The following is a 22,434-nucleotide window of genomic DNA, read 5'->3' on the forward strand; positions in this document are numbered from 1 at the left end:
CTTTACAGAGCTCTAGAGTCGCTACCATAAAAGGACTAGTGCATCCGCAGTTTCACATCCCGTTCCCCCACTGAAGGCTACGTATCCCTAAAACGCCAACGCAAGCTACTACGCCCGTAGGTTCCACTGAGAGCTCTACTCGCAAGCTGTCCAAACTTGCACCAAACATTATAATCCCCCAACTCAAAACCACATTCTCACCACACAATGCGGTCACTCTTGAGTCTCGTGGTCTTTCTCTTCGCGGCGCTGGTTTCGGCCGTAAGCACAACTGGTAATCGATTACTGGTTATTCTCGATACGCCCAAGGACAAGGAGGCGTATACTACGTTTTTCCGCGACTTGTCTGGTATGAAACCCCCCATGAGCAGTGGTGTTGATGGTGAAGCTTACAATTGATAGAACGAGGTTATGATATCACGTATGAGACACCAAAGAGCGATGATTTGACATTGTTCAAGTATGGTGAGAGGAGTTATGATCATCTTGTCTTTCTCCCCACCAAGATCAAGGGTTCGTCATGTCTTGTTCCTTGAGAATACAGCTGTACTGACTGGCGCAGGTCTGGGACCCAATCTGACCCCCAATGCCATCGTCGACTTCATCAACGCCGGCGGAAACATCCTCCTGACCATGTCCGCTACCCATAAAGTCCCTGTTACTCTCGTCTCCGTCCTCGATCAACTCGACGTTACCATTCCCGCTGAGCGCAACGGCAAGGTCGTCGACCACTTTACCTACGATGCCGTTTCCGCCGCCGAGACACACGATACCCTCGTTCTCGACGCTCCTCGCAACGTTCGTCCCGGTCTGAAAGACTACTTCGAGATTCCTGGCGCATTCATCTCCGTTCCTCACGCCATTGGCCACACTCTTGGTTCAGGACCTCTTCTTACACCTGTTCTTCGAGCGCCCCCTACCGCTTATAGCTACAACCCCAAGGAGCAGGCTGATACTGTCGAGCCTGATGAGTTGTTCGCTGCTGGAAAGCAACTTGCTCTTGTCTCTGTCTTCCAGGCTCGCAACTCTGCGCGTGTCACTGTCATTGGTGCTGCTGAGATGCTTCAGGACAAGGCTTTTGATACTAAGGTCACTCGACAGGGTGGAAAGGCTATCTTCCCTGCCAACAAGGAGTTTGTCACCAACTTGGCTGGTTGGACATTCCAGGAGCTTGGTGTTCTACGAGTGAACAAGATTGAGCATCACCTCAAGGGTGACAACGAGACCAACCCTGAGCTGTACCGCATCAAGAACGATGTTGTATGTAGAGACCTGCCCTGACATGATTGACCTCACTAACAATTCAAAGACCTACAGCATTTCCGTCTCCGAGTACGCCTGGAACGACTGGCAACCCTTCCACCTCCCTGAGGGCGACCACCTCCAGCTCGAGTTCTCCATGCTGTCCCCTTTCCACCGCATCTCCCTGAAGCCCGTTCACGTCGGTGAGCACGAGACTGTCTACGGCACCGACTTTGTTCTTCCCGACCAGCACGGCATCTTCAACTTCATGGTCAACTACAAGCGACCCTTCCTGACTAACCTTGAGGAGAAGCGAACTGTCAGCGTTCGACACATGGCTCACGACGAGTATCCCCGAAGTTACGTGATCAACGGCGCTTGGCCCGGTCTGACTGGCATCTCAGCTACCATTGTTGGATTCCTGTCGTTCTGCATCGTGTGGATGTACAGTCAGCCTGTCAAGTCAGCCGCTGGCGCTAAGAAGACGCAATAGAGGATGGAACAATGTACGAGTATTTTTTGCTGCAACGTCACGACAAGAGTTCGTGGATCTGTTGTATTGTAGAGTGGGACCAAAAGTGAAATATAGAATGCGCATTTGTTTTCCTACAGCTATTGAAGTGTTTGCGACTATGTATGTGACTTGAGATACGAAGATGTGATGGCTCCCTCAGATTAGCTCTCTTGGGTTCTCACTGACAACTCGCGGCAGTGGACAAGTAAATGCCCTGCAAACATTCTAGATGATGCCCGCCGCTGTTGTCTGCAAATTTGGCTTTTTGGTCGATTGATCATCACCGGGCAGCAAATTCGTATCTCAAAGCATTCCTCCATCCCATACGGCACCTCACGAAGGCCAAGCCTGCTCCGATTGAAAACTATATCATGCGAATCACGAGTGTCTCTGTATTCCCAGCAAACACCTCCATGAGAGGGTTCGCAAAGGAAGAGAACAACTTCACGCAAAGGGAAATTATCGTCACTGCGGCTACTCTAGGCACTTGCGAAGAATACATGAATGAAAAATGAAAAGGAAAAACCTCGAGGTCTGCTCAGATCTCTGTTCTTGAGTGAGGTACATGTTCGCAACACAAGTCAGTTTCCCCGAAGGGCATACCGAGCAAGTGAAGTGAATCGCCAACTTTGGTGTGTGAAACAGTTGTCATCACCACAGACCAGCCCCCAGAGGAAACCAAGTACAGGACGAGAGGAAATGCAAATACGCCGAACGCCTTGAACTCCAACTCCAACGCCCGCAAGAAAAACAACCCCAAAAAGACCCCCCTCCCAGGCCAAATGGCCCGGGACCAAAAAACAAGACGAAAAAGCAAAGACAAAGGAAACAAAAAGCAGACCCAACCCAGACCTGGTCGAATGACCACAACAAAGCGCGAAATCAAGAGCAGGAAAACAAATGCGGAAATGCAAGTTAGTACATACATACCGAGTCACTTGACTAGGAGAGGGCGAGGGTGAGGGCGAGTGGGGAGGAGGGAGGTGAAGTGCGAAAAGAAAGGAAAGACAAAACAAGAGTCACAATGTGGAAAGAAAGAAGCTGTCGAGTCAAGCAGTAAGTATCGAAAGCAACAAGTGTATAGCAAGGCAAACCAAATCGCAAGTCGGAATGCGAAAGGTTGCTGAAGAAAGAGAAGAAAAGGCTGGAGCAACTGGGAGAGAAGCCCTCTATTTATACCCGTTCAGAGTAAGGAGTTATTGCGCATTTGGTGCGTGAGGGTTTACGCTGAAATTGAGCGTTGGGTGTGGTGTTGACGGCTGTCGACAGCTGCCAGCAGCTGTCAAGATATCCAAAATCGTTGCTGAGGTTCAAGTCGCGCTGCGCTGCGCGTTGGAGTAAGGCAAGGCTGTGGGGACGTGCGCAAGCTTGACCTGTGGCGCTGTGGCACAAGTGGGGATTTGGAGCAAGGCTGGTGTGGCTGCGAAAACTTCCGCCGTTGCTGGGTCGCGATCGCCAACTCAGCTTCTACAATTACGTTGCTATTCTCACCTCAATCCCTTTGACGCTGCGCATCCGTCAAAATGGTAAGTCCCTACCTCGCTTTTTTTTGTTAGTAGCTTCAGCTAATGATTCCAGGCACGTAACTCGGAAAAGGCACAGTCTATGCTGTTTCGCTTCCGCGAAGCTCAAGCAGCAGACCTAGGCATCATCGACGCCGGCCGCACACGTCGCCCCAAGCTCATCACCGAAGTCTCAGCCATTCCCGCCTGCGAAAAATGGCGTGGACAAGTCCTCAAAGAAATCTCGCGCAAGATGTCACGTATCCAAGATCCTATCCTCAGCGACTACCAGATCCGTGATCTCAACGACGAAATCAACAAGCTCATGCGCGAGAAGCACATGTGGGAGATTCAGATACGTAATCTCGGGGGACCGAACTACATGCGCGGCGGGGGCAAGATCTACGATGAGCAAGGACGCGAAATACCCGGTAGTGGGAAAGGCTACAAATATTTTGGTAGAGCGAGGGAACTGCCGGGTGTGAAGGAGTTGTTTGAGGCAGCGAAGAACCAAGGTGATGAGAAGCCGCTTGAGGAGAGGCATGATATGAGGAGGAATGTTGACGCGGCGTATTATGGTTATGCGCCTGATGAGGAGGATGAGGAGATGTTGGCGTATGAGGCTGAGAAGGAGAGGCAGGCGGTTGAGCATTTGCTCAAGACGGGGAGTAAGGATGTGCCGGAGGGGTGGGAGCCGCTGCCAGGGGATAGTGGTGATGGGATTACGTGGGATTTACCGACGTTGGAGGAGGTGCAGGAGGAGTTGATCGATCGGAGGAGAAGGAGGCTCTTGGAGCAGTTGTGATGTGTGGTTCAGAGGTCTCCGTGTATCATCGGAGAGGTTTATGGGGACGGGAAGTTGTATTGTATTGTTGGTTGTTGGATCAGTTGAGGCTAGGTGATGGTTCACATTCACGGCGTTTAGGACGGTCACTTATTTACAGGCGTATGGGTTTATCATGATACTTGCCTAAAAGAATATCTTTCTCAATCGTGCATTCTCACCCCTCTCTAAGCGACATCACCGAACCCCAACTGAAGCTATGCCCCGAAGCTGTGGATAAGCGGTCATACCGAGCTGTCAGTTATAGCTGTCACCCGGATATCACAGATTCCGGGTATAACACGGACGAATTATACATCCACCAAACAAAAACAGCTCGAGTTACAGTGTGCATGAACCGTCAAGGGTGTTTTAGACCCGTCAACACTACCTGTTTCGTTTCATACACCAATGAACTCTAATAATATGTCATCCACAATTCAAGCGAGATATATTCACAGTTTTCGTTTGAATAGGAAATGGATTTTGTGAAGAGTGACGATCTTTATTGGTGACCCCCCTTATACCCCTGTTGTGAAAAGAGACCCCTGAAGGTCCTGAAGCTGACGGTGAAGCGCCACGCAGGTGAGTGCGCAGATGACGACTTTAGATCCTTTTTGTCTAGGGTCATTTGGCGTGGCGAAGGTGACGAGCATGGCAGTGGATGGATGGTTATCTGATTAAAAAATTGGCATTCCAAGTTTATCTGAATTATTCAATGAAGTGAAATCTTTAAATTTGATCCATAGAATTCGCATTGCATGGATGAGACGGGGGTGTGTGACGCTGTTTCATTTCGTACCAAAGTGATCGACAGTCTTGTCTTGTCTTGTCGCTCCTTGCCTTGTCAAACAGCGCCTCTCCTCTTGTCTCGGGAATCTTCATGTGCTTCTCGTATCTCACTCCCAATACTCTTTGCTCAGTCATACCACTCCTTTCAGCCTTGCCTGTGCCTCTCGTGTAACACTGGCGATCGAAGAAGATCAATTCTCTGTGTAGTACAATCACTGATGATCAAACCATTCTCTGATGTAAATCACTAGTTCTTTTCTATTCTTGGCTCTCCCCTTTTCTCGTCCATTCACAATTCGAAAAAGTGACCCCGCGGCTGAAGGGCGCCAAAAACGCCCAGAGAAGAAGAAAAAAACGTCGAGCCCCTGAGCTTGTACCTGCAGCGCCCTGACTAGCACCCTACCCGTCTAAATCCTCTGCATCCACTCTAGTGATGAAAAGAGTAACGCTGGGCCCCTATTACGATTCAATCACTTGCAGAGAATTGATCAAGCTAATGATCAGCAACAGAATTCTTTTCCTCAAATATATGCTTATTCTTTTCAATCTCTCTGGTTCTGTACACAGTCTGTTCAAAGCAGTGTCTAAAATTGGATATTCTTCAGTTAGTGGCTGTCTTGTTAAATTAACCCACTCTGGTCCCTTCGCGCCTCGTGCCCCCCCCTGGGCTTTTAGCACTTTACCCCCTAGGTTGTGGGCTGTGGGGACCCTTTAGGTACTTTACGGTAAGTGCTGCAGCCCAGGCTTCTTCTTCCCGTTCTTCTCGGCAACGGTTTCGTCTTCTAGAAATATGCACAGAAGAGACAGACCAGGCCAATGTCTCTGTCTCTGACTCTGGCTTTACATCATCGTCATTCCTAACTACGTTTCAATTCAGTCCTTACCGTCACATGCTCATGATATAATTCCTCAGATCTCTTTTTCTCCTCTTCTTCTCTTTGCGAGATGGTTTCGTTCTTTGGCCTCAAGCTTGGAGGCGATAGGAAAAAGTCACAGTAAGCCTCCTTTCTCTAGACTCAACTCTGTACAATTTGACCGACAATTATCAGGGACAAGAAGCTAGCTTCGAAACAAATACAACATTTACATCGCAATGAAGAATCTGTCTCGTCAACCCCCAAAGACCTCCGCCGACAGAGTAACTTCTCCCGTCCAAATCTCGCTCGCCCTGGTACTTCCAGCTCTCATCTCGACCCACCAACACAATGGAAAGCCCCTTATATGAACGGTACAGGAGGTGCCTCCTCCATGGTAGACCTGGGAGCACCGCGCGCACCAGGAATGGGAAATCCGCGGTTTCACTCGTCAGATATAATGCTCAACACACGCTTCGGTAATGGTAGTTCTACGAGTCTCGTTGCGCCGGGCGCAAGACCTGTCTCACCTACACGTCCTGGGACGGCCATCTCGACAAAGGAGCCTGAGAATCCCTTCAATATTCACTTCGGTAAAGATTCTGTCAGCAGTATACCGCCGACGCCCCAGGATGAATCAAGGGGTCATGCGGAACCCTTCGAATTCAATCTCGGAAACGAAATTAAGGAAATCAGAAACAAGAGTCCTGTTCCTACGGCTAACAATGGATATCCATCTCCTCCACCCTCGATTGTCAACGCTGAGCGATCTTTCTCACCGGACCCGCGACCTTCGAGCAGTCGTCAGAACGTGCCCACTGCACCTAGTCTTCGGAACCCCAGCACTGCAGGTCCAATGTCTCTCCCAAGTCCAGCTGTATCAGTTGCTAGAAGCGACGATGTCTGGGAGCCGCAGCCTCCTGTTATTCGCAATGTGACAGCCAAGCGCGACACTTTTACCTTTCATACGCCTAGACGGCAGAGCTTTACCATGGACATGGAGACGCGTGAGAATCACAAGCCAATGGTTGAGGGACTTGCTGGAAATTTTACTGGATTCGACTTTGGTGAGACAGTTAGGAAGGGCAGTATTGGAAGTAAGAGTTTGGATACTTCGACTGAGGGTGGAGTGAGTCCTACGGACACGAATGTGAAGCCCAGGGTGCTCGGAACGGCGAGAACGGCTAGTCCTTTGAGGACTATGCAGTCGAGTCCAAGTCTGAGCATGATTGATACGGCATTGACACGAGCTCGAACTGCGAGTGATGCCATGTCTCCTCTCTCGTTGGTCTCGTCACTGGCATCCGCGGCAGCAGAGGAGACGCCGCGTATACAGACACCTCAGCCTTCTCAACAGACAAAGCCGACTCAACAGCCTCCCAAGATTCTCCAGCCCGGCCAGCTCTCGGAACCTCTTCAGGCGATCAGACCTGTCTCACCCTCGCGCTCTCCTCAACCTTCGCCTCTTTCTCAACCTCCTCAGCAGAACTCTCCAGGACCATCTCCGATTCTCTCCAACTTCCCAGGTCGATCGCCATCTCCGCCAATGGTAGAACCTCATTTCCCTCGATCTCCTCCCCGACCACTCATGCAAACCCTCCAGCCATCTCCTCAGTACCCGACAAAGCAGTACAAGGCCTATCAACCTCCGGACTCGTCTCCACCAACGAAACCACTCCCTTCGCCATACCGGTCACCTACCGCTCCTCTCCCGCCTGTACCACCACCTCGCTTGAACCCTGGTAACAGAAGTAGGAGTAACACTCCTGATACGGCAGCGAGTACGAACCCGGGTTACATGAACCGACCTCTCGAACCTCCGCCTCGTGGCCTCCGTGCCCGAACTGACTCCGAGCCACGACTTGGCCGACCTCTTCGCGTTCCAGCTCCTCTAGTCGATCGCTCGGCTACCATTCCCATGGTTGGGCCTGGACCTCGAAGTGCGGTTGGTCCAGGCTTTGATGAGAGCGGTTTTGTCCGTGCTGAGCGTCTTCCTGAACCACCACGAACAGCCAGCCCTTTCTCGCAACAAAGCCCCATGGAAGGCGAGTTTCCCGTTCAAAAAGGCCTTCCTCGAGGTCGCAGGCCTCAACCTCCTGAGATGCAAAGTTCCGAAAGGCCCTTTGGCCTGGAGCCAAGAAAACAGCGCCGCCAACCTCCTATGTATCCTCCGCCCAGAAGCACAGAGTCACCCGTGGCCGACTCGCAACTGGATGAAGTTTTGAACCAACCCGGCACACCAAACTGGAACGACTTCGACCGCGCCGAAGCGCACAAGTCCGCTATCCCAGCTGCTCTCTCACCTTTTCGCACACAATTCACTCGATCTCCCACACAAGCCACCGACGACTCTTTAAGCCCACGTCTCGCACAATACGCTTCCTCGCCCATCTCAGACACACCACCCAGTCTACCTTCACCATCCTTCCCATCGCTACAAAAGTCAATCTCCAGCTCGAGTGAAAATCTCGCGCGTACTTTTGACATGATGTCTGATGGGAACTACGAGCGACATGAGCAGAATCAAGCTCGGCCGCTCATTTCACCTGTGATGGCGGACTTTGTACCCCCGAGGGACAGAGACCGCAGCAAGACTCGCGTCGAGGCAAAGAGAGCACCTCCTCGTCCTTCGCCAATTGTTCCTCCATCGCTGGCCGCAGGAGCAGAGCCGACGAGAGTCAGAACTCCTAATCCCGTGGTAGATGCGTTCAATCCTGGCTTTATATAAATGGATTATATCAAAGCGAATCATCTTTATATCTCAGCGAGTTGGATTTCAAAAAAGAGGCAAAAGACCCTCATGACTTTTCTTTTCTTGTTTAGCTATCGCTTATTCCCCCTTTTTTCTTCTATCACATTTATTTTTTTTTGGATATGGCGTCTTTCGCTTATAGATCTATCACATACCCCCGTCCCTCGCTGCGTTCTTTACTTTCGTTTCTTCTCTTTGTATATAGTCATCATCATTATCATCGGGACATGATTAGTGGATAATGTCTAAGGAATACAACATCCAGTGCCTTGAGCCTGGATCTTACATGACTACCTGAAGTGTGTCCCAAACGTGATTGTATTGCGTTATACATGGTAAACCCAAAAATTGGTGCCAATTTTACATTACTATAGAATACATATACTAGCCGAGGAACATGCGGAGGTTGTTGCCGATGTACTTGAGATCCAGGAGGAATGTGTCATGGCCAAACATGCTCATCTCTTCGCTCAACTCGACGTGCGTTACGTTCCTGTTTCCAGCTAGACGGACAGCCTCAGCTACCTCGCGCTGTTGCCATGCTGGGAAGAGGATGTCACTTGCAACGCCCATAACCAGCGTGGGGGTGTCGCGCAGTGGTGCGAGACCGTGGATCAGATCCTCTGGGGGTCGTGAGCCTGGCACGACAGTTGCATCTGAGGGGTCGGGGTGGGCGCCAGGCTGTTCCTCATAAGGTTTGTTGGGCAGAGTAAGACTGCATGCGTCAGGTGAAAGGGGAGAAGCTTCTCCTGAAGCAAGATTCTTCTCGCGCTCTTGGCGACGAGCATGAGTTGCGCGCTGATGCTCAATACCCAGGTCGAAAAGATCCATAGCCTTGCTGACGTACAAAAGACTGTTAGGATCATAGTTCAAACACCACTTCTCACCCGCGTGGTCAAGATACGTCTCAATGAGAAAGTCCGGACATAGCGCGGGCGGTTTACTCGAGTCTGCTCGACGACGACCGAAGCGCTGCTCCCACTCCGGTCCAGAGCGATACGTAACCGTCGCAATCTCACGCGCAAGCTTCATACCAGCATGAGGAGGAACCTTTCCGTAGTAAAAACCACGGTTCCAGTTTGGATCCATCATGAGGACTTGGCGCTGAGTATGGCGCATGGCGATACTGTACGGATGAGAGCGTGCGCAGCCGCTGATAGAGACGATGCGACCTACGCGCGAGGGGAAGAGAACACCTGCGGCGAGGGATTGCATTCCGCCCATTGAAGAACCAACGGAAGCGTAGAGTTTGTCAATGCCGAGATGGTCGAGAAGACGGAATTGGGCGCGGACCATATCATCCATCGTCAAGATGGGAAAATGCGTTGCATAGCGCTCTCCATTTCCTGGATCGACACTACTCGGTCCCGTAGAACCGTTACAGCCGCCGATGACATTCGTGCAGATAACGTGGTATTTATTCGTATCAAGCGGTCCTCCTGGCCCAATGAACTTCTCCCACCAGCCAGGCTTTGTATTCGCCTCTGTAGAGTGCGCATGTGACGAAGCGGACAACCCGGTGTGTAGAAGAATAGCATTCGATTTATCGGCGTTGAGCTCACCCCACGTTTCATACGCTATGTTGAACTCGGGAAGGACGCCGCCCCAGTCTAGCATGAAAGGTTCTTTGCAGAGATAATTCTGCGTGGCGCCTGATGTATACGAGGGCTCGGTGTCATCGTCGGTTAAGCGGGCAGAACGGGATTCTAATGCGTCGAGGCAGGGGAATGACATTGCTGGGTTAGATGCGACGCCCGACTTCCGGGGCGTAGCGGAGTGAAGCTCTCGGACCCTCGGGGCGAGACATGTTGGGCGGACAAGTCTTGAGGGAGCAAAGGATGTTTGGAGCTGGCGGGTTGAGCGTACGAGAGACCTTGAGGACCTCATGGTGGGATGTGAGTATGAGGAGGAATTGTCGTTTGGGGAGAGCTGAGCTTCATGTTTGTAATCGAGGATTCTTGGACGGCGAAATTGATGGAGCTCCGATGCGCGGGGGACGGGATCAGACGCCGGGTCGGGATGATGCCATTGCACGTGCGATAAGATATGGAGCATGTGATAAGATACGGTAGCTGAGGTGTAAGTAGAGAGGGGACTATCTCCAGCTACCACCTACTACTTACATAGCTCAGAGTAGAAATAGTTTCTAAATATTCTTCAATACAATTGATATAGATCTGAAGATCATCGTCATAAGGCTAAGCCTAAGTTTAGGCTTAAAATCATTACAAGAGAAATAGCAGAGAGATCACGCTTTTCTGTGTCCCCAAGGCACGTGTACATCTTCTGACGTCAATTCAACGCCGCAGCTGTAGGTGATAAGCTGCTGCCTCTCTAGAACAAGCCCCAAACGCGTCACCTTCGCCGTGTATACATAAAAAACCTGTCTTTTTCGCTTTCACCAAATACACTACAAATTCATTTCTACTCTCCTAGATTTATGCTGATCTACCTTTTTTACTTCTTCATCGCCTATCTCATCATGGCGCAGAGCATTCCCCAGAACGTAATCCAGGGCTTGCGAACTATGCTATCGCTGGGGAGCCAGAACGGCAATGAGACGAGCTCTTCTTCTTCTGGGGGGTTGACGCCCGTGGATGTGGTTATTACGCGAATCATGCTCACGAAGGGGAAGAAGCTTCCGCCGGGTGTTGTCGATGTTATCTTGGACTTTGCGGAGTATTGGGCGCATTCGAGTAATGAGGTTGATTATATCGCTGAGCACTCGAGCCCTCTTCGCGTCAACGGCCAAAGCCCCTCCGAGAACAAATTCCTTGTAAGTCAAACCCCCCATTAAACAAGGTGCAAGACTAATTACTGTACCTTAGCTTCGATCGTTTCCTGTGGGTCTGACGGGTATTCAAGGCAAGAAAGCACTTGCTGAAGTGTTGGCGTATGATCTGAACGAGGCGAAACCGGCGCCTTTAAAGACGGAGCATGATGCTTCATATTTTGCAAAGTTGGCTGATTATCCTACCCCGAAATTACTCCACCCTGTGAGAAAGGTGGTCTTTACGATACGGAGTAAGGATCAGGGGTGGGGTGGTGAACCGGATAATCGACATACGTATAACGGAGCCTGGACGTGGTTTGAAGCTGGTCTTGAGAAGTTTGACGCCGAACAGACTTGTAAGTCCCAAGACTCATGTATAAAACGCAATGCTGATTTTCTAGGTGATCCAAACTGCACATACGACGCCCGCTTCAAATCAGCATCTTCCGTAGCATCACCCCTCGCCGTCTGCGCCCTCCGCCCTCTCTACCCCTCCATCGTCCCCAAAGGCAACGACAAGTTCGCATACTCGCATCCTCTCGCACACCAAGAGAAATGGACCATCGTTCGCAACAAGACGGCTCACCGCGCTTGGCAAGACCATGTCATTACGTGGGCGTGGGACGACGATGCCAAGCCTGACTCTGAAGCTGCTGTCAAGATGAAGGCTGAGGAGGGCAGGGGTGAGGAGACGGGTGATGGGTGGTTCGTGAGGGATTTGAAGATGGGAGATGTTGTTACGGTCTGGGCAAAGGCCAGGTTTGGGGGGTGGGTTAATCATATTGAGAAGGTCAAGATTGATGTTTACTGGGCTGTTTGAGCGATGGCCTGTGGGAGCACCTACGGAATGAGGGACGGAGTATGAGTTATGATTAGTCGCTTCACTTACAGCCCTATAAATGGGAAATGAATCAATGAGTATACCTACTGCACAATAACTGACCTTTTTGAAGCGACTGGCTGCCATTTCGTATGTGAATGTACTCAGTTCAGCTCTCTTTGGTGTTTCAGCCTCATGTCATGATCGCGGGGCAGCGCTCTACGTCATTCACTCAACCCTCCCACAAACACAATCTCAACCTAATCTTCAATAGACTTCCGCCAATCCCAAGCTATCTCCAGAAATAACACCAGGAAATGAGATTCATCGCCAACGTCTGCAGAAACCCCAGGCTTTTACTCTCAGCAACCTGTCTCGTTCACCAAACCTCATCTCTTCACCACTTCACGCGCACAATGTCTACCACGCTCAAGAGCCACAACGTCCCTCTCAGTCTTCCTGATGGACTTTCAGAAGAACAACTCACTTCATTCAAACCATTTACTGTATGGTTTTCACCCATCTTCTCTTCAGCTTGCTAAAACTCTCAGAATTGGGTCAACACACTCACAAACTCACTCCGTCTTCAATCCGATGAATCTCACCCCTTCCACAAAGACCCCTACTCTCTGCGCTCAGTTACAATCCAATCCTACGATCTCTTCGGCGCCAAACGTATCGGCTTCATAAAACTCACAGCAACTGTCTCCAATGACTCGGGTGAAACACTACCAGCAGCCGCACTCCTCCGCGGCCCCAGCGTAGCAATGCTCTTTATGCTCATCCCCTCCGACGTTCCCCCCTCATCCTCAGAGCGCTACGTCGTCCTCACAGTCCAAACCCGCGTTCCCGCCGGCAGTCTTAGCTTCACTGAACTACCAGCGGGTATGGTCGACGACGCGGGTAGCTTCGCCGGAGCAGCAGCGCAAGAAATAAAGGAAGAGCTCGGTGTCACGATAAAAGAAGAAGAGCTTACAAATTTAAGTGAGCTTGCTACAGCTGAGGATAGTGAAGACATTGCGAGGGGTATGTTTCCTAGCGCCGGGGGTTGTGATGAGTATATTACGATATTTAGCTATGAGATGAAGATCGAGAGGGAGAAGATCAAGGAGTGGAGTGGGCGGTTGACGGGGTTGAGGGAGCATGGGGAGAAGATCACGCTGAAGGTTGTGCCGATGAAGGATGCTTGGAGGGAGGGCGCGAGGGATGCAAAGTGTTTGGCTGCTTTGGCTCTTTGGAGGGGGCTGGAGGAGGAGGGGAAGTTGTAGAGATATTGCGATGTCCTGGTTGTTGGTGGTAGTAACTTGGGTGAGGCTGTCATCCCACTCCGAAGCATGCGAGATAGGATGTGTTGAGGCTGTCGCTCTTGAGCATGGTTATAGGCTAGATAAGGGTAAATACCCAATAATCTCCTGGAAGAAGCATTGAGTTCAACTGAAACATGCATCCTCGAGGGACAACTGTGCATGAAGCTAAAAATCTGGTCGCGGGGTTCACGATAGAAGCCGATTTGAGATGTCTTCAACTGATGATAAGTTCACATTTTTCCAACCAAAACCTATTCCAAAGCCCTACGGCAGTACTACTGAACCTATAAGCATAATTCTATTCATTATTTAAAATTTAATTCCTCGCGATAGACACGTAATTGGTGATTTCATCGCATGATTTGAGTAGCTTCAGGGTAGCTTGTGTGACGTTGCACATCTTCTCACCGACTTCGGCGGGGCGGTAGCCAACTCATCATGACTTCTCAAAAGACAGCCAAAACAAACAAGCAAAACATTCTTTTTCAACTCACTCAAAATGTCTGTTTTCGATGCCAAAGTGACATCCACTGAGCCCCTCGTAAGTATTCCTCCCACAGTTGACCAACATCCGCTAACAAACTCAGTCTAAGGAGGAAGCTCGCTGGATCAAACTCTCCAAGTACGCTCACTCACCTCTTTTCTCACCTCTCACCTCTAACATGAACATTTAGAATCACATACCGTGACCCAACAGGGACATCCCGAACCTGGGAATCAGCCGAACGTCTCACGCGTCCTAAAACCGCTGACATCGACGGCGTAGGCATAGTAGCCATCCTCCCCCTCCCCACAGGCCCCGAACTCATACTCCAAAAACAATACCGCCCTCCCATCAACGCCGTAACAATCGAAGTACCAGCCGGTCTAATCGACGAGGGCGAAACACCCGAAGAATGCGCCATCCGCGAACTCCGCGAGGAAACAGGCTACGTCGGCGTCGCTACCGAGACGTCGCCCATGATGTTTAACGACCCGGGGTTTTGCAACACGAATTTGAAGATGGTGCATGTTAGTGTTGATATGGAGTTACCTGAGAATAAGAACTTGAAGCCGGAGCTGGAGGAGGGGGAGTTCATTGAGGTTTTTACGGTGAAATTGACGGACTTGTGGGGGATGTGTGAGACTTGGGAGAGGGAGGGCTGTGCGATTGATGCGAGGGTTGGGACTTTGGCGGAGGGGATCTTGTTGGCGCAGAGATTCAAGCTGTAGAAGATCAACGAGTGATAGACTATAGAACGAAAAGCTATGATTAGAATCAGTCGGTCACATAGAGATGTCCTTTCACATAAAGATATCAGACTCAAAACATAAGTGTGTTCTCTATTATACTTAACTATGTACAGGAAAGGTTGATATGGGATCACCAGAAAGCATGCCGTCTTCTAAACAGGCACAGCCTTCCCAGCCTCACCCTCATCAACACTACAAACCCTATTACAAGCCCCCTGCTCCGTGCGTCCATGCAAAACCTCAATCCACTGAATCTGCTGATACGCTGCACCACCCTCTGGAATAGTACCCGTCCACGTATCCCCGTTACTCCAGGCATTAAAGCTCAGCTGCGCGGGATCTCTCGGCACCTGGAACGCATTGCGCCAGGTCTCTTTATCGTTGACCTTCCAGATCGTAGCATCGGGTGTCCAATCGATAGTGTGCTTTGCCCAGTCTGTCCACTTGAGACCGTCGGGGAGTGTGGCTGCTAGATGAGCGCCTTCGACCTCGCCGCCCTCATCGGTGTAGGAGGGTTGGTTTGTGTAGTGGATGATTGTGGGATCGTCCTTTGTGAGGACTTCGATGTCTGCTTCTTGGACGAGGGCGAGGGAGCCGCCGTTGAGGTAGGTGAACATGGCTGTGCAGGCACCGGGAGAACCCTTGGTACGAGCATACATTCTCAACGAGACGTATTGATGCTTCTCCAGAGACTCAAACTCAGAAGCGGTTTGGAAGCCATTGTGACGAGCTGTTCTCATAGTCAACCACGTGTCACTCGCAGGAGAGACATCATTATTCTCCTCAATGTACAGGTTATTATAAGTATTCTGCATAGGAAACTCTTCGTTCCCATTGTTCCATTTCTGAGGACCCCAGGTTTGAGTAAATTCAGACTCCCAGTTGAAGAAATCTGAAGAAAAGCCTGCTTCGGCGTTGCCTTGGATTGTGTCGATGAGAGGAGGAACACCGGCGTATTGGGAGAGGGAACGGAAGTCAAAGAAGGAGTGGCTTGTGTAGTATTGGGGATTATCGCCCTTGGTAACGTAGCAATCGCATGATGGATCCTGGGCGAGAGCCAAGGGAGCGATGGCGAGGATGGATGCGAGGAGGGACTGGGTGGAAGACATGATGAGTGATGATATCTGAATGTCTGGATGAAGATACTATTCCAAGCTGATCTGCCGGCCTTATATATCCTCCTTTCCAAGTATTTTTGCATTTCCAATTCCCCTGCAGGATTATAGGATCAAACACGACTTCTCCCAACATGTGATTGAACCATATACGTCGTCCCATAAAATGCTAAGATGAGAACAGCCCGCACGAGCTGCTTGTGATAGGCTCGATGGACTCGAGGATCAGATACCTTGTTGAGGAAATTAAGCTCAGGAGCGGGAAGACCCACGAGCTTACATTCTGACAGGGGTCGTAGGGCGAAAATACTCCTTGAGCCAAGACTCGGTCTCCATAGAAGATTGGGGATGTAACGGTGACGACGAGCTTGCTCGCTGTGAGGTTTGTGTGATTGGTAGATCTTGTTGATGATCATGGATGGATTGAAGGTGGGTTCGGGGGCTGGGCTGAGCAGGATAGCAGTCCGAGGTCAGGCTTGGTGTCGCCATTTGCATTGAGATGAAGAATCCATCGCTGAGAACTTCCAAGACTGAAACAGAAGTTTCTTGGATAAAGATAGCACTAATGTTTCAACAACGGTGATCCAGAAATCAGCCCTGTGAGGCATTCTGATTTGGAGTCAAATGTTGAAATGCCGTGGCTTTGTCCAAGACCAAGCTAAAGAAATCCTCAAAGCTCGAGATTCTCTAATCGACCAAACACGGCTGCTCCGGAGGATTCGCAGAAGCCGATCGCAGTTGATTCATGGAAAATGAACCATGAAAAGGCAGTGCATCTCACTCCTTCGAGGCTGTGTTGACAATATGAAACAAGGATAAAGGAAAACCTTTTCCAGAAAGATCTCGACGGCCTACGGATGCGGAGAGAGGTCTAACCTCCAGGGAGCAAGAAAACTTTTGGTGTTGATCGAACTGAGGTGTCAGAATATATCTAAGCTAAGATCTATTAAATCTATACTAACTTTACCTAAGTCTTTTTATTTCTTAGGATAGAGGTCCTAAGCTTTCGTGCCTCACCTTGCCAGCTCACCACGAACTTGGAGTTGCCCATGGCTCACTTCCCACCACTGGACTCTGTTTGACAGGAGTTGTTTCTCTCTCTGACGAACGAAACAAATTCCTCACTTTCCGTCTCTGCTTCTTCATCCATGAAGCTGCCTGGCTGAACATGGAGTATATGAAGAAGTATAATATATACCACTCCGACGGTTCAACCTCCATCCGCTCCGGTCTATAGCTCTCAAAAGCCGTTGCTCTCTTAACCCATTTCTCGTCCTCACTCCCATGCATTCGTTTCACAATTCGTCTTTTAACACCGCGATATGCGACAGCACATACGGAAGCCATGTTTCTCATGTTAGCTACGACGATGAACGTCACAGCTGCGACAAGAACTGATGTTAAGGCTAGCATTGGCCGGGGATAGCCTTCGTTTATACTCCAGAGAGCGACGCAGAAACTTAGTGGTAGGTAGAAGATGCTGACGTATGTAAGGAGTTTCACGTTCTCGCCGAGACGAGTTGAGACACGACTTTCGATTACTCCGCTGGCGCTGAAGAGCTGTGCGAGATACGTTAGTACGTAGAGCGTAGCGGTTGAGGGATACGTACGCCTTCTCTGAGAGCTTTAGTCTTGTCACGACTTGCCTCAAAACGAGCAGATATGATCCTCAATCGATCGACCTGCGCCTCAATCTCACCCACAACTCTTCGCGTCAACGCCTGCGGTGTTTCTTCCGTTCCTGACTCTTCCGCTGGATCAATCTCCATAATCATATGAGGCCAATCTGCACGAAACCTCCTCCATTCCTCTATAGCGTCATCGATAAGAATAAGAAAAGACTCAAGGCAACTGACGATCCAAAAGTATTGCCTCGATCTTGAGAACGTATCGTCGTCAAATAAGAGATTGTCATGCTGAACGGGGTCGAGAAATAGAGGATCATGATCGACGATTGCGTCAAGGGCTACTTGCATTCGACTCCATGCATTAGCTGCTTTTTGTAGACTCGTTCGGATAGCATCGAGGATGATATCTTCTGAACGATATTGGCGCCCATCATTCTGGGGCGGGTATGTTCGACGTGGGACTTTATGGACATCATATGGATCAAAATCAGCAGCAGACGGCTTCATGACCAAGACTGTCCAGAAAGAGTCACGCTTAGCACCAGACCCGTGAAGCTCTTGATAAGCACACCCCAAAGTAAAAGCCTGTTGTTTGATATACGGCCCTTTTTCTCCGTAAAGACGTCCGTAATTCCAGGTCGATTGCTTGACAGCCGCATCGGTGGGTTGTGTACAGAGCTGATACCACGAAATGTGAAATGACCTCCACGGGACGTTTTCGGAGCCGTGCAGGTCCTTTGCAGACGGCCTGCAGAGTAGATGCTGATTCATCGTAGCACGAAATGCACGGCCCTTACTTGAATTCAGCTGGTTATCTTGGAAGAGAAGCTTCCAGACGGTCATCGAGTTATACCGGGTGCACTTTTCCTCCATAAGACCAGCAGTGATGTTTGCAAGGCCGTCAAGCTGAATGACGCGACACCATCTGCCTTCGCGATGGATCGGCTGAGTTGGATGATCTTGTATGACTGATGGGTATGACACAAACCCATTCCCCTCTCTTTGAAGCGCCGCTTGGATCATCTCCCAACAAGGCGGCCCCTCAACACGAGATGGCAGTGAATTATGTTGGAACGGTGATGATTTGGTTCGCAGACTATATACCGCGTTTTGAGAGCCCCCAGGTGCTGTGAGGTCAATGATACTAAACCAATGAAGCTTACTAAGTAGCTCACGCGTGGGCTCGAGATATTTATTAAGACTGCGATCGATATCATTACGAGTCCGTCGATGACGAACTTGCATGCGAAGTTCGCTCGTATGAAACGATAGAGGAAGTCGACCATCCTGAGGCACAGCGTAAAAGTCCCCAAGGGACTGACGAATCTTGTATCGATGTGCTTCGGTAAGTGCAGTCTCGATCAAGTAGTCACCCGAGCCACCATACGTGATACCTTGACGGCGCGTGTAAGCCATGTTCAGATTACGCAGTCCCGGAAAGAAAGAGTAAGGGACTTCGAAGTATGTTCCGACCACTGGTGGTAGTGTATCTGGTGCGGTCAGGGGAAACTCCAAGTCTATGTCGTCGATGTGATACCACTTCTCATTTTCTCCGCGGGTAAGCTGCCATGGCGGCATGAAGTCTGGCACCGGGCTGATGGATTTATTTCTGGACCAATGTGTCTCCCAATCGCGTGGATACCCTGTTCAAACGAATTGTCAATTAGGGTGTGGTAATGCACAAGGTCACATACAGTAGTTCCAAGTTTGAGTGGCATTGACAACGACGTCTCCATCCTCTGGGGGTCGCGGAATGTACTCTAACTGCTGGGGTAGTGTGTACGAAGATTGTGAGGGAGGTAGTTGAGAACTGAGGAGGAATGGCTGTGGACCATCCTGACCAGTTTCAAAGAGCTGTAGCCTTTTCTTGTAAGAATGGGATGCGAAGCGGAGGATGTTGTCCAAGTTTGTATCTTGTTGCGCTGTAACGCTGAGATCATTTGATGACACTACTTTCTCGAACTTGACTTCGTCATCCTGCACGAGAGGTCCACCAGTGGCATTCTCGTCATACTCTTCGCATTGATGTGCTGGCTTGAGCTCAATTGTAGGAGCAGCCATGACCGTCACCAATTTCTCAAGGAGATCATTCTGCTTCTCATGCGCGGCTTTGATCCCACGAATGAGATCAAGACATTGAGTCTTAAACTCTGGATCTTTGGCAGCCATTGGGTCAATCTAGATGGATCGGCGGGCTAAGGAGCCTGCCTGAAGTTCGGTGAAGTCGAGGAAGCAATGTTTTCATTCAATGCCTGGCTGGTGGTGGATATTGCAGATGGTTAGCGCCCTGACCAGGATCATTTTCTGCAACGCAAGAGGGCAATGCAACCTCTTGCTTCAGCACAATCGCAAGACACGGTATCTGGAAACAGTCTGCCATTGTGAAGACTGACACCCTCGCTATCGTTCTCTTGATATCGCGACTGGCGTTGAATCTTGAGATCGAGGCCAGAGATCGGGGCCAATATGCAGTAGCCAACCATCTACTGATCAAGGTCCACGCATGTATTGACAGTCCGAATATGGAGTATTCGTAAAGTCGCAGGAATTGCCCTATGAACCTCGACGCCGCCTTATCAGGCTGAACCAAGTGGGCTACCGACCGCGTCGGGCCCGTCAACGGTGTCCACGGGATCCGCTCCGGACCGAGACCCAGTAATGTCATCAGATCGCCGATCCAAGCCCCCGGACACCCTCGGCCGAGTCTCCCCGCATTTGTTGTCAAACTGGCTGTATTGTCAAGTCTGGGGACGCAGAGTAAGCAATCGTAGGACATACGTTTGCACTCAACAAGACGTGTCCATAATCACTGCGAATTGAGTTAAGACCTTCCTATCAAAGAACCTTAACCCCAATCTAATCTCTGCTTGCAAAGGACAGTCGTAAGCACCTCGTGGTATTGCTTGCGTGTCCGCCTCAATTAAGCCAACTTGTTTCAGGGCCAGCATCTCATTGGTCAGCGCCACGATAAGGCGGAGTAATCTCTCCTGGTCAGCAAAGACGTCACCGTGTTCTGGACCAATTACCTTGCAACGATTTGTCGCAAAAGTTCCAGGGACAACCTAAACTTGAATCCTGTGATGGCGCGTTTCCTTTTCCCTTTTCTCTTATCATCGTCATTCTTTTTTAATATGTTATAATACTCTGGTCTGACCTGCGATTTCTCAAGGGTCGCGGTATTCACTCCTTGAAGTACTTTTAGCGCGTCGTGAAACATGGCGGCGCAAACGAAACTTACGGACGATAACGTCTATGACACGGATGTTGAGAGCAATCATGGGATTGAGAGGGATGAAGGGCCGACGGAACAGTCGCCTTTGTTGCCAAGTGGCAGAGAGGAAGATGATGAGCCGTCGAAATCGCTGAGACGACGCGCTTTGGCTATGGGCATGCTGGCTCTTCTCATGGTCGAAGTGAGCCAGTTCATCATGAATCCTCCGACCAAAAAGATCGCTGAGGATATTATTTGTCGACAGCACTATCCCGATCATCTAATCGGCGCATTCGATACAGACGACTATCGCTGCAAAGATAGTTCTGTTCAGAAGACTCTGGCTATGGTCCAGGGATGGGAGCAGGCCTTCGAGATGGGAGTCCGTAAGTGAATCAAGTAATATTGAAGGATATTCGCTTACATGCGCTAGCAATCTTAACGCAGTTCCCATATGGCATCGTTGCTGATAAATATGGAAGACGGCTTGTTCTGTTTCTGGCAATGCTTGGATGCTGTCTTTCAACAGCTTGGCTCTTGTTAGTCTGTAAGTGCTCATTTGTCCCGTGTTGTGACGCATACTCACTATATCAGTATCATTCCCAAACATATTCTCCATCTGGGCAATCCTCGGTGGAAGTATCTTTTTCCTCATCGGTGGTGGAGGTCAAATGGCCGTTGCGATGGTCTACACCATCGTCGCCGACGTCGTCCCTGTTTCCAAACGAACAGACATGTTCTTCCGTCTCGTCGCTCTAGTCTTAATCTTCAACGTCATCTTCAATCCGATTTCGGCATGGCTCCTCCAATTCGACCCCTGGTTGTCCATGTGGATTGGCTTTGGCTTCATGGTCTTCGGAACGATGTGCATTCTTCTCATCCCTGAGACAATGCATCTTCGACGCAAGGATGATAAGAGACACAATGAAGAGCATGAGAATGAACAACTTCATGGTGTTTCTTTGACCAAGCATAATGTGTTGAAACAGGCTTGGTTCAGTATCCAGAATGATATGCAGCATGTTTGGCGCTTCATCTTCGCGTCAAAGAGCATTATGATGCTCATGCTAGCTATTGCATTCTTCTTCCCGGTTCGGACTGTACTTACGGGAGTGTTGTTGCAGTACATGAGCAAACGTTTCGATTGGTCATGGTCAAAGGTCAGTCTCTTCATCAACACTACGTTCCATCCCCTAACATTTCGACAGGCAACATACATCTCGACAATTGGCATTGTAGCAACAGTGGTGTGCTACCTCATAATTCTGCCCGTGACATCCGACTTCCTCAACAAGAGTCGTCGTTACAAATCACGCCCCGTTGCTAGAGATTTACTCCTTGCGCGCATCGCCATCACAATCATGGCAGCCGGATGTTTGCTGATGGGTCTTGCTTCAGTTCCATGGCTGTTTGTCATTTCCCTCATCACTGTCAGTGTCGGAAACTCTTTCGTGGCGCTCAGCAGAGCCTTGATCAATGCTCTGGTTGAACCGCATACCATCGCTACCTTGAACACCACCATCTCTCTTATTGAAGTCATCATGGGGTTGACTGCGCCCGCAATGAGCTGGCTCTTGGGTCGCGGTTTTGAGTTGGGCGGTCAGTGGATGGGGTTGCCGTTTTTGGTGACCAGTCTCATGGCGATGGCGACAGCTGTAATGCTGTTTATAGTGAAACTACCAACTTCTGGTGTTGCGCAAGCCCACGATGGTTGAGCTCAGCGCTCGCTGGGATACACGAGACAACAAGGGAATCTGGAGTTACGCGACCTTGTGATGTTCCATTTGTTATTTAGAATACTTTAGATATTGCAATATATAAGCAAGTAATTGTTAAGTATTTGATAATTGCACATGCATCTCGCTGCG

The 22,434-nt window shown here is 49.9% G+C and overlaps 11 protein-coding genes across 12 annotated transcripts; 7 read left to right on the forward strand and 4 right to left on the reverse strand.

Moving 5' to 3' along the window:
* Positions 1-80: 80 nt before the first annotated feature.
* Positions 81-2,938, forward strand: FOXG_01288 (oligosaccharyl transferase complex subunit OST4). The gene is made up of 4 exons (XM_018378099.1): positions 81-349; positions 403-513; positions 563-1,260; positions 1,310-2,938. The coding sequence occupies exons 1-4, from the start codon at positions 208-210 to the stop codon at positions 1,733-1,735; spliced, it is 1,377 nt and encodes a 458-aa protein (XP_018233946.1). The 5' UTR covers positions 81-207; the 3' UTR covers positions 1,736-2,938.
* Positions 1,787-2,935, reverse strand: FOXG_18060 (uncharacterized protein). Its single transcript, XM_018398105.1, has one exon. It carries the CDS (start codon positions 2,682-2,684, stop codon positions 2,295-2,297), a length of 390 nt encoding a protein of 129 aa, XP_018233947.1. The 5' UTR covers positions 2,685-2,935; the 3' UTR covers positions 1,787-2,294.
* Positions 2,939-3,155: 217 nt separating the features above from the next.
* FOXG_01289 (pre-mRNA-splicing factor isy-1) lies at positions 3,156-4,264 on the forward strand. The gene is made up of 2 exons (XM_018378100.1): positions 3,156-3,282; positions 3,335-4,264. The coding sequence occupies exons 1-2, from the start codon at positions 3,280-3,282 to the stop codon at positions 4,061-4,063; spliced, it is 732 nt and encodes a 243-aa protein (XP_018233948.1). The 5' UTR covers positions 3,156-3,279; the 3' UTR covers positions 4,064-4,264.
* A 1,380-nt stretch (positions 4,265-5,644) lies between these two features.
* On the forward strand, positions 5,645-10,448 carry FOXG_01290 (uncharacterized protein). Its single transcript, XM_018378101.1, has 2 exons — positions 5,645-5,868; positions 5,923-10,448. Exons 1-2 carry the CDS (start codon positions 5,819-5,821, stop codon positions 8,453-8,455), a joined length of 2,583 nt encoding a protein of 860 aa, XP_018233949.1. The 5' UTR covers positions 5,645-5,818; the 3' UTR covers positions 8,456-10,448.
* On the reverse strand, positions 8,513-10,478 carry FOXG_01291 (homoserine O-acetyltransferase). Its single transcript, XM_018378102.1, has one exon. It carries the CDS (start codon positions 10,364-10,366, stop codon positions 8,864-8,866), a length of 1,503 nt encoding a protein of 500 aa, XP_018233950.1. The 5' UTR covers positions 10,367-10,478; the 3' UTR covers positions 8,513-8,863.
* Positions 10,479-10,621: 143 nt separating this feature from the next.
* On the forward strand, positions 10,622-12,207 carry FOXG_01292 (uncharacterized protein). The gene is made up of 3 exons (XM_018378103.1): positions 10,622-11,255; positions 11,308-11,608; positions 11,654-12,207. The coding sequence occupies exons 1-3, from the start codon at positions 10,920-10,922 to the stop codon at positions 12,070-12,072; spliced, it is 1,056 nt and encodes a 351-aa protein (XP_018233951.1). The 5' UTR covers positions 10,622-10,919; the 3' UTR covers positions 12,073-12,207.
* Positions 12,208-12,287: 80 nt separating this feature from the next.
* On the forward strand, positions 12,288-13,622 carry FOXG_01293 (uncharacterized protein). Its single transcript, XM_018378104.1, has 2 exons — positions 12,288-12,578; positions 12,624-13,622. The coding sequence occupies exons 1-2, from the start codon at positions 12,390-12,392 to the stop codon at positions 13,338-13,340; spliced, it is 906 nt and encodes a 301-aa protein (XP_018233952.1). The 5' UTR covers positions 12,288-12,389; the 3' UTR covers positions 13,341-13,622.
* A 34-nt stretch (positions 13,623-13,656) lies between these two features.
* FOXG_01294 (ADP-ribose pyrophosphatase) lies at positions 13,657-14,702 on the forward strand. The gene is made up of 3 exons (XM_018378105.1): positions 13,657-13,920; positions 13,967-14,001; positions 14,054-14,702. Exons 1-3 carry the CDS (start codon positions 13,879-13,881, stop codon positions 14,589-14,591), a joined length of 615 nt encoding a protein of 204 aa, XP_018233953.1. The 5' UTR covers positions 13,657-13,878; the 3' UTR covers positions 14,592-14,702.
* FOXG_01295 (uncharacterized protein) lies at positions 14,675-15,873 on the reverse strand. Its single transcript, XM_018378106.1, has one exon. It carries the CDS (start codon positions 15,719-15,721, stop codon positions 14,765-14,767), a length of 957 nt encoding a protein of 318 aa, XP_018233954.1. The 5' UTR covers positions 15,722-15,873; the 3' UTR covers positions 14,675-14,764.
* A 733-nt stretch (positions 15,874-16,606) lies between these two features.
* FOXG_01296 (uncharacterized protein) lies at positions 16,607-20,263 on the reverse strand. Its single transcript, XM_018378107.1, has 3 exons — positions 19,050-20,263; positions 17,338-18,998; positions 16,607-17,287 (listed from the first exon to the last, which is right to left on the reverse strand). Exons 1-3 carry the CDS (start codon positions 19,522-19,524, stop codon positions 16,754-16,756), a joined length of 2,670 nt encoding a protein of 889 aa, XP_018233955.1. The 5' UTR covers positions 19,525-20,263; the 3' UTR covers positions 16,607-16,753.
* Positions 20,264-20,353: 90 nt separating this feature from the next.
* Positions 20,354-22,405, forward strand: FOXG_01297 (uncharacterized protein). 2 transcript variants are annotated; one of them, XM_018378109.1, is made up of 4 exons: positions 20,354-20,952; positions 21,000-21,113; positions 21,161-21,726; positions 21,775-22,405. In XM_018378109.1, the coding sequence occupies exons 1-4, from the start codon at positions 20,571-20,573 to the stop codon at positions 22,279-22,281; spliced, it is 1,569 nt and encodes a 522-aa protein (XP_018233957.1). In that variant the 5' UTR covers positions 20,354-20,570; the 3' UTR covers positions 22,282-22,405. The 2 variants fall into 2 exon arrangements, with proteins under 2 accessions (XP_018233957.1, XP_018233956.1); XM_018378108.1 differs by having other exon boundaries at positions 20,403-20,952; positions 21,161-22,398.
* The last annotated feature ends 29 nt before the right edge of the window (positions 22,406-22,434 follow it).

The sequence above is a fragment of the Fusarium oxysporum genome, chromosome 1 (genome assembly GCF_000149955.1).
Source record: "Fusarium oxysporum f. sp. lycopersici 4287 chromosome 1, whole genome shotgun sequence".
NCBI classification, from domain to species: Eukaryota; Fungi; Ascomycota; class Sordariomycetes; order Hypocreales; family Nectriaceae; genus Fusarium; species Fusarium oxysporum.